This window comes from Seriola aureovittata, chromosome 21 (assembly GCF_021018895.1).
Source record: "Seriola aureovittata isolate HTS-2021-v1 ecotype China chromosome 21, ASM2101889v1, whole genome shotgun sequence".
Classification (NCBI taxonomy): Eukaryota; Metazoa; Chordata; class Actinopteri; order Carangiformes; family Carangidae; genus Seriola; species Seriola aureovittata.
In genome coordinates, this window is record NC_079384.1 from 11,408,207 (window position 1) to 11,424,694 (window position 16,488).

The 16,488-nt window shown below is 40.0% G+C and overlaps 1 protein-coding gene across 1 annotated transcript in view; it reads left to right on the plus strand.

Moving 5' to 3' along the window:
- LOC130162383 (vinculin) overlaps positions 1 to 16,488 on the plus strand; it is a 28,260-nt gene that overhangs the window by 381 nt on the left and 11,391 nt on the right. Inside the window, exons 2-5 of the mRNA XM_056366100.1 lie at positions 11,422 to 11,492; positions 14,106 to 14,256; positions 15,942 to 16,050; positions 16,357 to 16,479. Coding sequence (XP_056222075.1) covers positions 11,422 to 11,492; positions 14,106 to 14,256; positions 15,942 to 16,050; positions 16,357 to 16,479 — 454 coding nt within the window. The remainder of the gene's footprint in view (positions 1 to 11,421; positions 11,493 to 14,105; positions 14,257 to 15,941; positions 16,051 to 16,356; positions 16,480 to 16,488) is intronic.

Genomic DNA, 16,488 nt, shown 5'->3' on the forward strand with positions numbered 1-16,488 from the left:
TGCATCGGGTAAAGTCTGCCCAAACTAGGCGTATGTTGTAGGCTACCTGTCGCTCTTTGTCCCACACCGTCCGCTCTCAAATTAACTTACTTGAGAGCATTGAAACACAATACTTACTAGAATACGAAAGTAGCTAGCTGTGTCTTATGTATTTAATGGAAAGAAAGATGTATGGATGCTATCAAAGTTTCTGGAAGTTGTTTGACTTGGGGCAAAGGGCAGTTACGCCCTTTTCCCCTTGAAAATACGCCCTGCCTCCTCTGTAGCTGACTGCCATATCTTGACGTAGGCACTGCCGCTGGTATGTATGAGCCAGGTACTGGGATAGGCTACAGTGAATTACTTTAACGTTGAATCCAGTTCACCTCACAAAACGACTGCTCTGATTGTCTTTGAATATTTCTGTGTGTAAGAATCTGATTGAACTTCAAATACAGAAAATGTTTGATTACACGAACCTCAGTTTACTAAACCATAGAGTAGGCGGGACAGTTCATCGCCCTGCATATGATGTGCAACCAAAGCTTCCAAACAGATGTTCATATTGTTGCATGGGACAGTTGGAAAAATGATTTACCACTGATACAAATACAACGACAAATCGTAAATATTATATATCAGCTGTCAGCAGTTCATAGCCCAGAATGTGAAACCACACGATTTAACCACAGTTGTTCACAAAAAAGAACCTGCAAACAAACTGAACCAAATGCATCTTGATGTACTATGGCAAGTGCTCATACATTATTATATCTAGTTGGTGCCCATGATGTTTTTCTACCCACACAGAGCAATTAAAATTAATTATGCATTTGGAGACTTGCCTTTTTTTTTGAAAACATTAAATTACTTGCCCCCCTTGACCACATGCAGCTGCAGTTTCCAGTATTTTTAGAATCAAACACAACCAAACCACAATAGTGTTCCTCAGAGCCACAATATAAGTATCATAGCACAAACTAAGGAAATGTCAATTGCATTTCCTAAAGCTTTTTGTTGAAAACACCAACCAACACATGGCAACTTTCCTACAAAGGAAACATGGAGATATGAGGGACATGACAGATATTGTGGCTTTTATGGAAAGGAAGAGATATAAGCTATATTAAGGCAGGCTTGGTTCCTGTGTGTTCTCCTCTCTGTCAGCCTGGTCAAGCACACAGACCCTGGCAGTTGTTGGGTGATAAATTTGGACAATTGCTCTGGCGTGTCCTGTCAGCAAAGGAATGCTTCATTTAAAAGGACTGCTTCCCATTGCCCCCCAATTTATTTAGTAGGTTTTTATGGTCCAGAACCACCTCGTGCCAGTACACTTCATTCTATGCCTTTGTTTTTCCACTCTGAAACTGTAGATCTGTACCCCATTGTGTGTGGTATTTATATTTCCACACCAGCAAGGTTTCCTTCCTCTGAGGGAAATTATGTTGAAGTTTTTAAAAAGTGTATTCTGTTTATGTTCAACTTAAATATGTAGACAGAAGGCCTTGTCTACCTTAACATACTTAAGTGATGTCAGTGTTTTGTGAAGGTACCTTTTTGTTCCTTGGGTAACAGTTCATAAATACTGTCGCATTTGGTTACACGTTGTAAAATATTTCACTGAAATCTGTGATAGTTAGTCCTTACCCAGTTATATTGGGTTCTAGTTTTTCCTTCAAACTAATAGCGATGATGGGTGTGTGATGTCAAAGAAAATTAGTCACACCTCTTATCAGTTTAGATATGTCCACATACCTGCAGAGTTAAAGTGTGCACAGTCAAACATAGTTGAAATGTCATAAACACACTGTAATGGAGCTTGAATTTATGCCAATATTTTTCATATTAACAATAAACTGAAAGATGTGGCTTGTTCTGATGTACAAGCTGATAATTAACAGCTAACTCTACTGCTCTGATATTTTTAGCCTTTTTAGATGCACATTTACCATGTGTACACTCCAGTTAAACCCTAAATAACCCTAAACCCTTTCAGCAAAAAGCTCAAATAAACCCACTGTAAGTTACCTGCCCAGTACGAGTAACTAGGCAGTATAGAATGTAGAGCATATAAACAGCCAGAGATCAACCCAGAGCTAAAAGGAGAGTGACTGTTGGACTTAACATTCATCAAGTAGACTCATGACTGAAATAATGTTAATGTTGCCAGAGGTGTAGGGCAAATTTTAGCTAACACAGCAACATTATAGGATGATAATATGCCAGAGCTGGAAGTTCCTCTGCCCCAGAGCGGCTAGAAAATCAATTAATGCAGCTATAAATATAGAAACATTGTTGCAGATCACTCTAATATGAACGCGGTGCTTGTCAACAAGTCCTGACACATGAAAATGGCCTGTGCAATCTCAGCTTGGTTGGGGTGAGATGATCCAAGCTCTCTGGACACTCTGAATTGTGATCAGATGTTTCCAACAGTGGCATGAATGAATGGATAGGCCTGTAATTATTTCCAGTTGCTGCAGCAACATTACAACATGGACAGTGTTATGAGTTCATTGAAGTTAAGGATGAGATGTAATTTCTTCTGGTTTAAGTCCCACCAGTTGTGTGAGTCATACATTTCGAAGCTCAAATGAGAAATCATGCTGTAGGGCTCATATCTTTTATTTCTTTGTTTCTGATGACAGTTGAATATTATCTGGAAAAAAGGTTTTTTTTAACTTGTTGTGTAGGTGTTGCCATTTTTGCCCATGCATGTTTCATTGTTTCCAAAAATAGATTGTAATGTTCTCAATTTTTGCATCAGTTGTTAAGTCAGTTGCAAGTAAACCACTAACTGGGGAGTGTATCACTGTTGAGGAAAGGATCATCCTTGGAGGGGAAAGGGATGAGGCTGTCTAATTGCATTTCTCCAGACTTTCCCAGGGCGGGGCTGTGTCAGGAAAAAAAGCAATCTACCTCATTGTGTGTGTTGCAAGGAAAACCACATGTTGCACAGACTTCCTCCTTCATGGATTCAGTTAGAAATCTCTTGAGATAGAAGCTTGAAGACAGTTTATCAAGGTGGATTTTGGATGACCTAAATATCTCTCTGAAAGTGGGTTACAGATGATTGTACCTTTCAAACTTCGTATTCTAGTGGTTGTGTCAGGTTTCTTCCTATTGCCAGACAAAGAAAAAGACAATGCTTTCAGGATGCTCTTATGTGTGTAAGCCTGTCTGAGGAGATCTGGTGCGTTCACTGTGATAAGTGTGCAGACCTTTAAATTATTAATTTGAAAGAGCCTAATCTTATTATTCCAGATGCATGGAGATTAAAGTACGACCCTCGTAAATTGACCCAGTGTTTTAAGCGTAGCATGACCACAAAGCATTGTGAATGAAATATGTTCGGTCTAACCGAGACCCTTCACAAGCGATCAGCATCTTTGACCTCAATGTTTTCAGACCTCAATTAAAGATAAATATGAGGAATGTGAAGAATTCCCAGCAAGCAGGAATGCATCCTGGCTTGATGGTGGTGGGGGTTGGGGGGCTGAGCTGATCCTTTGAATGAAATATTGAGTACGAATATCAGTCAGCAAGCCTTCCCAGAGAAGAGTCTGTGTTCACAGAACAGTTCAGGTCAACCACACTATCTGTGTCTGTGATCTATGTTTCACTCCTTATGCAGATTTAAGTTGGTAGATGTCTTTACCCACAGGATGTGGCTGTTATTGGTAAATATTCTGCTTTGGAAAAATATGAGAGTTTGAATGTACAATGCTTGTGCAATAAGCAAGCCTTGTGCAACCATGAGACAAAGTCACCGCAATTACAAAGTTACTAGCAGGGTTCAAAACCTGCTGAGCTGTATATAAAGAACTTACTCCAGTGTGTCCTTTGTGTAGTTATGCAGCTGTGGTGCTTGAGAGCAAATCAGTCTAGTTTTGTCTCACATCTCTCAGGTTGAAGTTTCAAGTTAAGAATGTTGTGCTAAAAGGTTTTTGAATCATAATGAAACTATTACATGTGAAGATTTACAGTTAAACTAAGTTTAAGTCTATTAAGTGATTCTGTGTTCAAATATTTTCCTACTGGGGTATATGGAAGAACAACATGCTATGTCATCTTTGTCAGCATTCATTTTTTGAGTTGACTATGCAGGCCCTTTTTTTTTATTCCAGGCCTGTTGTACTTCATTATTTTTATAGCTCATTTTTATAGCTGTTGGATAAAGACAAGAATGCCAGTGAAGTAGAGTCCTGGAACTGATAAAGTCATAAGTGTTCGTCTTCCTGTTTGCACAGATCACAAGGCTCACATGACTTACATAGATGCTCCTATCTGCAGATCATTAAGTGGCTGTACAGTCGCTGTTTGGTGCATTGCTACTGCGATTACAAATTACTAGTAATACCAAAAAAAAGGTAATCTCAATGGTAATCTTTGTATTTTTGCGAAAGATATGACTTACATTTCACTGGACCAGGAAACATCAGCAACACACTTGGAAATGTTCAACAGTTTCGTTAAACTTGAATAGAAATACAAATAAAACACAAAAAGTTTTTAAATACTAAACTGTGTTTGGATCAGTATTTGATGAGTTATGGAATAGTAATTTCAGTCACTTACATCTTTGATCCATAACAGATGGGGAAACAAATATGTTCATTAACTAAAGTGCTTAAAGGCAGACAAAAGAAAAAGCTTCCTATTACCTGGCACTCCAACTTCCTGTAATTTGTCATAGGAAATTATTTCAAACTGCTCACCATTCAATTCTATCACATTGGTAACAATACCAGGACAAGGGGCGCTTGTGTAGTTCCCAATTAAAAAAAGGGCTTCACAAAAATGCATTGTAGTGTTATGGATTCAAACTGCATCTGAAGACTATTTTTCATGAGTTTGATGAAACTTTATAAGACTAGCAGGGGAGTGTTGAGGTGATGAGGAAATGCGGGCAGCCAAGTCAGGAAGACCCGGCAGCTGTCGGCCCCTCTCAGGAACAGGAGTGTGAGCCAGCAAAGGGAAACCCCTCTCCCTTGGCAGTGAGATGTTTATGGCTACAGACCATGCAAAAGAATTCAATGCACTAGGGCTGTTCCTTTTCCAAAGATTAAAAATTCAAGTTCAAATGAATAAGAATTAATACTTTAATTGTTCGGATTGACTGACTGCCTCACATGGGCGAAAAGCTTTATCCAGGGCTTGTATTGGAATAAAAAAAAAAAAAACCCAAAAAACAGCAGGTTGAAGAGCATGCACCTGCAGCATTTGGAGACACAAGTCGTGCACAAAATGATTAATTCGAGCCTAATTTGTGACATAAGACACAAATTCATGTGCACAAGTTATCCAAATATTTACCCCAATTACCTTTAGAGCCCTTTACAGATGTGACATTCATGGACAGAGGATTTTTGAAATGCAAGCAGAAATCTAAGCTATTATCCAGACCACATATTGGACACCACACAGCAATTGCACGCATTTTTCTCCTCTTGCAGCTGGTTCAAACAGGAAGCTGTTTTTCCCAACAGTTGACATACAATAATTTAATTGTGTTCCTACACTCACTCCTGGCAGTACCGAGGAAAGGGGAAGACTATATAATTGGATAGAATCTATGTACTGTACCAATTTAAGCGCTACAACATAATACTTCACACTCATTGTTCTTAGACCTTTGCTATATTCCTCCATTTTGCATTATAGAAGAGAGCAACAATAGTTTAGTTTACTGATGGGCAAAGAGGTCTCAGGGAACACTTTTTAGATTAGGGTTTGTTGCATGTATGTAGCCTACATAAACTTTCTTTATAATTGAAATCATTATTTTTCCTAATATTCAAATGATGGCTTGAATATTACAAATACAAAGCGACAACCCTATGCACTGATTGGGATTTAGATCTTTTAGAAATCCAATATCCATTAAATCATCTCATTGGATAACTGAGTGTGATGTCGCCCCTTCCTCCCCAACCCTCGGTGGATGCAATGAAAATAATCTCTTGTTATCTCTCTTCTTTTAGCAGACCTTGTTCTGGTGGATGACAGCTCGTCTATTGCCAGCTTTGTATTGACTCACTCTTCTTTTTAAAAGGAGGCTTCACACCGATGAGTGCCGCTCCCTAGTAACACTGTATGAGCTGCTAAGCTCCTGTAACATGAGATAGATAGTTGTGATATATTCTCTCTGGCTGCAGGGCTTGTTTTGCCACGGCCAAGCAGGCCATTTGATTTGTGACTTTCATCGCCCTGGACACCTCATGTGTAGCTACTTCCTGAACCAAATTAATAAACCATGTTTGACACCACTTGACAGATGCATGATAAAGGTGTTGACCTTCAGAGTAACCTCTTTGCTACCCCTCATTCATTGTTAGACAAAAGCTATTTGGTATCTCAGAACACAGCACTTGATGGATTTGAGACTATTGATCAAGGCTAGCTAATGGAGTGCTGTGCCATCAGTTTGTGTGAGCACATCTCATCAAATTGCAGTGCAAAGTTAGAGTGGGAATCAGTGTCTGAGTTCTACTTTCAGCAAGTAAACCTGTGTGTAGAATGATACACAGTTTATTTGTAGGACATTGCTATGGGCAGCGGTGACGGCACTTGCCAGAATTTTGCCATCATAGATCTTTGTGGTCGCCATGATTAACGCAGCATTGTGCTAAAACTACCCAACATGTGAAAGGCAGACTGTGTCTTGGCAGCCTTGAGGCTTTCAGAGTGGCCTTTCTTCTCCAGGCAGAGCGATGGGCTGCTGTCAACAAAGCCAGGTCTGTTCTAAAGGAGCAGCCACTTTATCAAGCTACTTCACAACACAGGGTTTCCACACAGCGTTCTTGGATGGTAAAAGGACTGTCAGTGTTTCCACTCCAGATAGAAATGGTAAATGAGACTGTCAGCCGGTAGCGTGGTATATGACAGCTTGGAAGAAAATGACACTGAATCAGGTTTTAAAAAGAATGTGGAAGTGAACAAATGACCTTTCTTAAAGTGGTTAGCCTGAATCTTTTCAAGGAAGGGGATATTTTTGTTGTGGTTTGGGTTGTAGGTCTCAGCCCTAATTAAGAATGATCTGAAACTCAACAGCCTCACGTCATCACTTCCTTTCTTCCCCCCTGTTTTCTGTCTTCACTGTCAAATAAGGAAACATGCCAAAAAGTTACACATTTTATTTAATAATGTGGTGATCTGCTACTTTTTTAAATTTTATATTATTGTAAATTGAATATCTTTGGATTTGTCCTGCTGATGAGACAAAACATGCAATTTGAAGATGTTATTCTGGCCTCTGGGAACTACAAGTAGTCTCCTAAGATGTTATGGAGCAAACTATTAATCTTTTTAGCCCAAAAAACCCAACAGATTAATCAGTAGTTAAAATGATCTCAAGCAGCAGCCCTATTGTTGAGTCTGGTCAGTGTTTGTATCATAAGTACAGTACGTGGTCCAAAATCATGACAGAGTCTGAAAATAGGAAAGACGGCTAGGCACCACAAACTGCTTGACAACAACATTTATAAACTTGGGTCGCTGTTCTATTTTTGCAGTGAATTGTTTGGATCGCTGGTCAGCTGTGGACTGTTTTTGAACTTCAGACAGCAGGAAGAGGCTCCACAGGGAGCAGGAAAAGGAAGATAGCAATGACCTGTTGAATGCAGTACCAAGAGCCTCAAGTCTGCTGGTTTTTGGACACTCCTGCATGATGGTTTGGGGAGAATATGAGTCAGCGCTCATTAAATGCTGCTCGCACTCAGCATTTGGCCTCCACATTGTTCACCTATAGTGCAGCCAATCCGTCTTCAGCCTTTTGTTCAGTTTAGGTCACGTCTAAACTTGACTTTACTCTCATAAATCTTGGTGATGTCTTAAATCTGTTCTTACATGAGCAAGTGAGTTCAGTTTTTCAGTCAGAACTGCAGTTCAGTGCCTTAGAAAAGGTACAACTGCTTTAATTACTTTTTTTTATTCATCTATTGAATCATTTAATCCATTAATTGTCAATAATATCAGTCCAAAAATTACTTGCTGTATCTGACAGTGAAACAAACAAAACAAGGTATAAACCTAATACATGGCGAGACTGTGTGTAGGTGCGAACTGTGGGCTTAGGACTACTTGTTATGGGAAATCGCCCACAATGCTTTCCCACTGTTGCAGTCCAGCCAAAAAACGGTCCCCACATGCAATGGGTTTTAACCTGCAAATTTTTGCTATGTGGTACTTGCAAAATCCACAAATTGATTAATCAGCTAGCTGTTGAGGTGCATATAAAGTATTTATATTATATGCACCAAATATATATTTGGTGATTTCTGCAGATTTCTGCATCGCTGGTGTGTAGATTTAATTCATTTTATATATAAAGATGATGTAGTGATACAATACACTTCATTGTATGAAAATAAATCTGCACTCACATTCTACTTATAGACAACTTCCCAAAGATGGACAAAAAAGTTAAAAAATATCCGCACATTGGTTTAAATCTTTTGCAACATGCTTGGCTTGTATGAATGTGAAGACCGGACAGTGGTGTTACTTTCTTATAGGAGGTTACTGTGTGTGTTCTATAGTGTTGGTAAGGCTGTAATGTCTTTGTATTACTTCCTCCCTCCTCACTTATATTTACTTCAGTCTGTGCCCTATATCCCTCCTCTGTAGCACTGGCCTGCTGCCCTTTAGTTGAATGGGACAGAACAGCTTTAGTTGTTGTCGTTGGCTTTTGTTCAGAGCCACTCATTGGTGGAATGTCAGGGTGGCATATGTACACTGCCACTTCAGTCTGAGATGGACACCCTCTGCTAAGCTTAAGTTTTAGTTTAGCACAACCTTTGGCCCTAATTTATAACCCCTCAGTTACTCACAGTCCCTCTGGTCCAGTGAAGAGAGAGTGAAGAGATGTGTGTCTGCTCTGCTCCATTTCAGCCTCCACGTCAACCATCTGGAATGGCTGTGCTACTGCCTGTAGTCGGACACATTGACGAGCTCTCTGGGACTGCTCACCACAGCATCACGACCACGTCCAAAATAACCAAAACAAAAGCAGAATCTACTTTTTTAAAAATCATTTTCAGTAAGGCTTCTTGATTATTTTTTTATCAGTCAGTTTCCCAGCCTGAGCGAACATCTCTAAATTGCTTGTTTTGTCCGACCCATGGCCCAACACTCCACTGATTTTGTGAAATATGATAAATTTCAAATGATATAAATGACTTCAACAAGTTATTAAACTTGTTCTTCTGTTGATTGACTAATCAACTCATTTTTCAGCAGTCATTACCACCTTTTTTCATTTCTGATCTGTTGTTTAAAAGCACATTGACCTTGGCTAGCTTATAGCATATCACTTTGCAGGTACTTGATTGTGCAGCAAAGTTCAGCTCATTGAAACATGTTGAAAATGTTACATATTGCTGAATTATGTGTGACAGTGAGGTATTGGCTCATGTCGTTTTATATTTGTTATAATCATAATGTAAAATGTAAAAGAAAAGGTTTAATGTCTCCCTTCTGGCCGGTGATGCAGCTCATTTAACCCAGTCGGTGTGATCTGTGTCCCGGTATGAACGTGTGTGATCCCTCACCCATGGCAGCTTGACATGGGTGAATTGTGTTTCCCTACAACGCTGAGGTCATGGTGGGGGAGGTGAGTCATTTTGGCATTTGAAGGAGAGGAGGCGTTCAGCTGCTTTACACATTATAACTCTGCTGAGGCCTGGCGTCCCCCCAGCAGCTGCCTCGTTGAAATAATGGACAAGTTAACAGGACATTCTGGAAAACTGCATGATTAAAGACAAAACTCCCTAAGGGGGGAAAGTTGTGGTAACAGAGTTTAACTCATACACATGACATGCTATTGATGTAGAAAATGTGTGCTCAAGTTGCATAAAAGATTTGTAATAGGTCTAAACTTAAAACATTGCTGAGCAAGCGCAACTGTGCCAAATTCCTCTGAAACTTAGTGCCGGAGCTCGAAGTGTTGACTGATACAAAACCCTCATGACTGATGAGCTAGTCATCAGGACTGAGCATGGGGTGGTGGGTGTGTCCTGTCTCGACTGGAGTCTGTTTTTCAGCCCCTGGTTCCACCTTTACCAGTTCCTAAATATAATACAGTAGCTAAGTGGCTTGTCATTAATAACGGCAGACCATGTAGCATCTTCCAGTTCCAGATTTAGGGTTTGGTTATACACCAGCAGTTTGCAGTATCCTTGTCAAAATTGTAACCTTAGCTAAGTGAAGATAATGGATGAGATGGAAGCGAAGACTTCTACCAAATCCATTCGTCTCTACATTGCGACAGCACAGAGTGCATCGTCATTCTTTCATTGGTTTGTTGTCAAAGTATCCCATGGTTGAATTAGAATCACGAGAGCAAGTGTGAAGCACTAGTGCTATTTCTGTAGTTACTGCACTTTAACCTTGTGAAATGATTTAGAACAATGGTTGGACTGCTGAATCCCTCAAATAAATCAGTTATAACTGACTCTACCCAATCAACTGGAAACACATATTTCCTGTGCTAAAAGTAACTCTCAAGATCTGTCATAATTTTTGCAGACAACGCTCTGATGAAGCATTCAAATCAATACAACTTCACAAATCTCTGTATATTAGACATTATTAAAAGTCTGATTCACCGAAGTGTTCAGTCAATAATCTAAGTAATATAAAAATAGCAAAAATGACATGGCTCGTCTTGGCTTGCATATTTAGTCATGGTATGAAGTACGTTACCATAATGTCCTGCTCCAGAATCCAAACAAAAAAGGCAAAGATATCCAAACAATAACCTATGATTTATCTCAAACCATTTGCAGTAATAACTGCTAGAAGTAGAAGCTTTATTATGGCTCAGTTTTAAGCATTGTCACTACAAAGCTAAAAGTTTTTCACGTCTAGTTGCCATGTCCTCACTACGCTCACTTGAGTTGTCTGTCACAGTTTTCCTCCTCCTCGTCACAAAACTCTACACTGTTGTGTGAAAGTGAATGTGATTGCATAGCATCTGTGTTGACACTGTAATGGACCAATGACCTGCACAGACCTTTGGGCTCCGGGCTCATGTGACCCTGAAGGAGATGAAACAGACGGGGTGAATGACAAATTGGTGAAGTCAGTTTGAAACTTACTGGATAAGTCAATGTGAGCAACTGCTTTTGAAAACAGGTTCACATTAATTAACTTGTGTTAATCATATTTGTTGGCATCAATCATTACATTACTTGCGCAAAGTAATATAGATTACGTTATGAATCATTGATTTATGAAATATTTTTTCTAAGCTCTCAAATTAATGAAAATTAGGTGAAATGTAGTAAAACACTGTTTGTAAATGTCTTGTCTTTGTCTTTTCTCCTGGGTTCTGTTGTGTAACTCATTGATCGTACATTACTGTTTTATTTACTTGAGATGTCTTGTTCCATTAAATTACAGTTGACTGATTTTTACTCAGAAAGTATCTGTGTTTTGCAGGTGGGGAAGGAGACTGTACAAACCACAGAGGACCAGATTATGAAAAGGGACATGCCACCAGCTTTTATCAAGTAAGCACAATGCGATCACTTTGCATACCTCAAATTCATGCGATGACAAAGCATCTCAGATGTGTTTAGATGAAGTGAATATCTCTCTACAGGATGTGGAACCCACTAGCCTCTCTTTGGCTCTCTTTCTCTCTTTATCTGCTGCAGTAATGGCTGGTTGTGCCCAAGCAAAGGTCAGACATGGCATGTTAAGTGCCTCAGAGTCTTGCCCTGGTGTAACATAGATATTTTGTTTGCCCAGGGAGGAGCTCCTTTACCCTAAAGGAGAAGGGCCACAAACTCATACTGTACATGTCTTTATACATAAGAGCCACTGGCTGCTGCTGCTTTTTTTTTTTTTTCTGTCGAAACATAAAACACACACACAAAAATGGGGTATGTATTCATGTAGAAAAGAAGAGGTGTACATATTTAATCGTTGCATTTGTTTCCCTGGCTGACTCAACATCAGTTAAATCATTAACTTGTGCCCAGCTGCTGTCTGTTCATATCACACAGTTTCACCGTTCCCCATTACACGAGAGACTGTAGTGGTGGGAGGGAGAGGCGGGTCCTGGGAGCCCCCCAAGGTCAGGGATGAAATGCATTGGCAGGCACAGGTCATCAGACTCAACACATTTGGCGCCTCAAAGTCACATCGTCACCCTGTCGTCATCCATCAGCACATGCGATGGAATGCGTCTCCTTCACTAAATATAGTGTCTGTCAGGGTCCGGTTAATGCATGGGCTGTTTCTTGCTAGTGCACGCTGAAGGACACTGCTGGCTGCCTCTGCAAAAAAACACACACACACACACACACACACACACACACACACACACACACACACGTCAGCCTTGATGTCATGCACATATGTTAGCCTTTATCCTTAAGAAGAATTGTTCCTCCAGAAGAATGAGAATAAGACTGAGCTCCTCTCGTTTGGCCCCTCTGCAAGGCCTAAAATGTGGAAAATAGCAATAACGTTCCTGTGTTGCCGCAGCAACATTTGGCCTCTAGGCAAAAGTAGGAAGTTAATACATTGTGGGAACTACAACATGTGGCGGTCCTTGGCTTGTTGCCTGTTTCTTTGTGCAATATGGCTGTTATGATACTATGCAGGTGGCATGTATGACGCTGACTCAAAGAATGAACCTGCAGTTTTTGCTGCTCTGTAGTTCACTGAGTGCATCACACCCAGGAGGCAACTATCAATCATTTACTTTTCTGTGGAAGCAGGGGTTAAATTGGGCTGAGGCCAACCACAGTGCTGAAGTCTGCTGTGGTCTCCAGTCATATCCTGTGAGAAAAAGTTAACTTCTGAGTCACAAGATAAACATACTCATACTCTACATGTGCGTTACGTCAAGTCAGTTTTATTTATGTAGCCCGAATTCACAAATCACATTGTCTAATTACAATTTATCACACATTCTATCCTTAGACCCTTAGCCACTGGAACTGTTAAGAGTGTTTACCCAGCTCCCGTCTTGCCCCACACCCTGTCCTGCTCACCCAAGAATTTGCTTGAAAATGAAATGGCCTGTCCTGTCTCTCATTCATTAAGCTTTTTGACAAAAAAAATCTCAAGTTAAGGTCCACGGAGTAGATTTCTTCCAGTTGCATTTCATGAGACAGAGGTTTTGGGAAAACTCTACTTGGTGGTCCTTGAGTTAAGACTTTTTTGTTGAACTGCTATTTGCAAGATCAAGAGTGACCCTTCATGCTCAGTTCAGTTGGCTATTTCCTACATTCTTTTTCCAGGTAAAGTTCAATACCACAACACATTTACTCACAGTTTACCTTGTGCAACCATCATGTTTCTGTGGATGAATAAATCTGTAAATGCATTTAAAATGATCAAAAATGGACTAAAAGCACTATTTGACTGTTTTGAGTGTATTTTCACCATCAGTTTGCTGGTTAGAAACACCTGAGACATATCAATAGGAACTTCACAATATATTTCTGATTCAGTAAATGTTTACATTATTTGCTTCGGTTACATGATAATTTGTTCTTAGTGCATGCCGTCCTATAGCTGTGTGCTGTATTGTACACAGCTTGTAATACAGAAAGGAAACTATTGACCATATTATTAGGACAACTAAGGTGAGAATAAGCTATTCACCTGATGTGTGAACTCTCTTTCTTTTGAGCTGAAATTTGATATTAATAATTTTGTTATTACTTGGTTACTTTTAATTCCAGCCAGCATCAGTTACAGTCAAATCTCAGCAGTCTAATTAATCAGGTTAATTAATTATAATCCCTAAATTCATATCAATCAGATCAGTGTATGAAGAATAGTTGTTTTAGGCTTTGACATAACTGTAGGTGTAGAGAGAACTACCCATCGGATATAGACTCCATTAGCTTACACATAAGTATTTGCTTAAAACGTGATGAAAAGCATATAAGAAAAGAAAATGAAACTAAATCGATGTTTAGACAGTAGTTACAGTATGTTACGACTAGCTGTATCCTCAAGCTTCCATCTGTTTTTGCTGCAGGCAATTTGCTGTTTCCATGTGTACTGTCCATCTGGCTTCTGAAGGGCATCAGCATGACTTGTTTTGGAGGATAATTTTTTTCCAACTGGTCTTTAAATCAATTGTCTTGCGCTTTCAACAGAGTGGAGAATGCATGCACTAAACTGGTGCAGGCTGCCTCCATGCTGAAAGCCGATCCATACTCTGTTCCTGCTCGGGATTACCTCATCGATGGCTCCCGGGGCATCCTCTCTGGGACCTCTGACCTGCTCCTGACCTTTGATGAGGCTGAGGTATTCATTAATTCCTTCATTTATTCCTTTGTTCATTCATTCCATCATTCTATATTTTATTTAGAAAAATCTGTTAACCGGCAGAAGCCTGTTTGCTTAGCAAGGAGTTAATTTTTAAGACTTTACAGGAAAGAAATATAGATGCAGTGACGCTGCTAGATATCATCAGTTTTAGAGGTTCTGTGTATTCTAGCACACCAGGATGCGGTTGTGCCCTTAACCTCAGAAACACAATTCAATGATGTTTTGATGCGACTCCTGACGATGGAAGAATTGATTTGTCTGCCTCTTGTGCTCTGAGTTCTCCCAGTGCATTAATAAAGCATTAGAGCAAAATGATGTGCACTTACATGTGCTTGATTTTTTTCTTTTTCTCCTCTCACTTGGACTGGTCAGATATTTAAAGATTTATTTAACCAGGAAGGTCCCTTTGAGATACAATATCTCTTTTGCGGCATCATGAGATCAAGGGTTTTATATGAAAGTGCAAATGGGGACAGATAATACCACAAAAATGTACCAAAACATAACAGACACAAAACATCAGAGGCTAAACACCAACTAATCCCAAAAAAGTGGCACATGTTAAAAGCAATGACATTGTTCTATAAAAACTGCATAAAATGTGACTGCCTTATGTTGGCAATAGATATAAAAAAAAAAGAAGCAGGAAACAGAATTTGTGATAAGCTGATGACTGCAGTACATGTTTTTTTTTAACTGTCAGATATCCTGCCCCTGACGTATCTTTATCAGGTTTCCTTAGTAACCAAATTCCAATGGTTATTTTTTGTTTATTTTTTCTTTAATAAGTAAATATCAGCTGATATTTAACTATCAGATTATCCGCCTGAAAAATCCAGTATTGATCAGGCTGTAAAAGATGATGTGTGACTGTATTTTTATCATAGCAAGCTGTGGGAATAGTTCAGAAAACAACAGAAGCTGAGAAATGGACACAACATAGCTAACACAGCGTGTAACTGTGTTAATGGTTGTAGCATTGATTTTCAATGAGCAGTAGGCGAGCTGGAAGGGCTTTAATATCTTTTTAATGGACACTTGAGCGAGAAAGAGATCTGCTGCCACAGGCCCCTCTGTTATAGGGACAGTATCAACCCCCACCACCACCCCTCACCACCCCACCCTTCTCTTGGGTGCTGTAAGGCTTATAAAGGAGACACAGAGGTAGATAAATGTGGCAGACATGCCAGTGCAACTTACACAAACTTCATATTTCTTACACAAACACTTCTTAAATCTTACACCAAGCAGGGGTATCATCAATCAGACCCATCCTCCTTATCCTCTCAGGGATGGAGAGTAAAATAGAAAAGTTGCACATCAGCTCTCTGTGAGCAGATATCAGGCGGGCGTCCCAGCGCTGTCTGCAGCAGTCAGCAGGACTCAGCAGGACTCAGCAGGAGTCATCAGTCAGCGTTGCCATCATGTTTTCAAATGCAGCTCAGGGATCACTCTGTATAGTGGAGTGGTGACTCCAGCAGTCCAAATAAAGCTCGAGTGAAAGAGGCTGGAATGTCAGTAGGCAGCATTGTGCAATTAGAGAGGATGTGAATGGGAGGGGGCAGGAGGGGTGGGGGTGCTGTGTTTGCGTAATCGCTTTTCTCTGGAAATGTTGTTTTTGAATTAGTACTTGATGTTGTTTTATCCCACCACTATCTCAGGTCCGCAAAATAATCCGCGTATGCAAAGGCATCCTTGAGTACCTGACAGTGGCAGAGGTGGTGGAGTCCATGGAGGACTTGATCACATACACAAAGAACCTTGGACCAGGTCAGTCTGCTGACACAGTGTCAGGATTACTTTACTCAAGTCTTGACATAACAGTATCTGACAGTAGTGTCTTAGTTGACAGATTCTTGGTGTGTATGAGTTAACACTTTGTTTTTGACATATAAGCATTCATATGTGTTTTTAGGAGCATGCAAATTAAGTAAAAGTACATTGTGATGTTGACTGTCAGAGGAATGTATTGGAGTAAGAAGTACAACGTGTCTACAAAATTACACTTCAAGCTTATTATTTGTTTAAATGTACTAAGTGTCTCTCCTTTCACCTCTTTTTTTTTTTTTTGTCCAGGAATGACAAAGATGGCAAAGATGATCGATGAGCGACAGCAGGAGCTGACCCACCAGGAGCACCGCGTGATGCTGGTCAACTCCATGAACACAGTCAAAGAGCTGCTGCCCATCCTCATTTCAGGTAATCCTA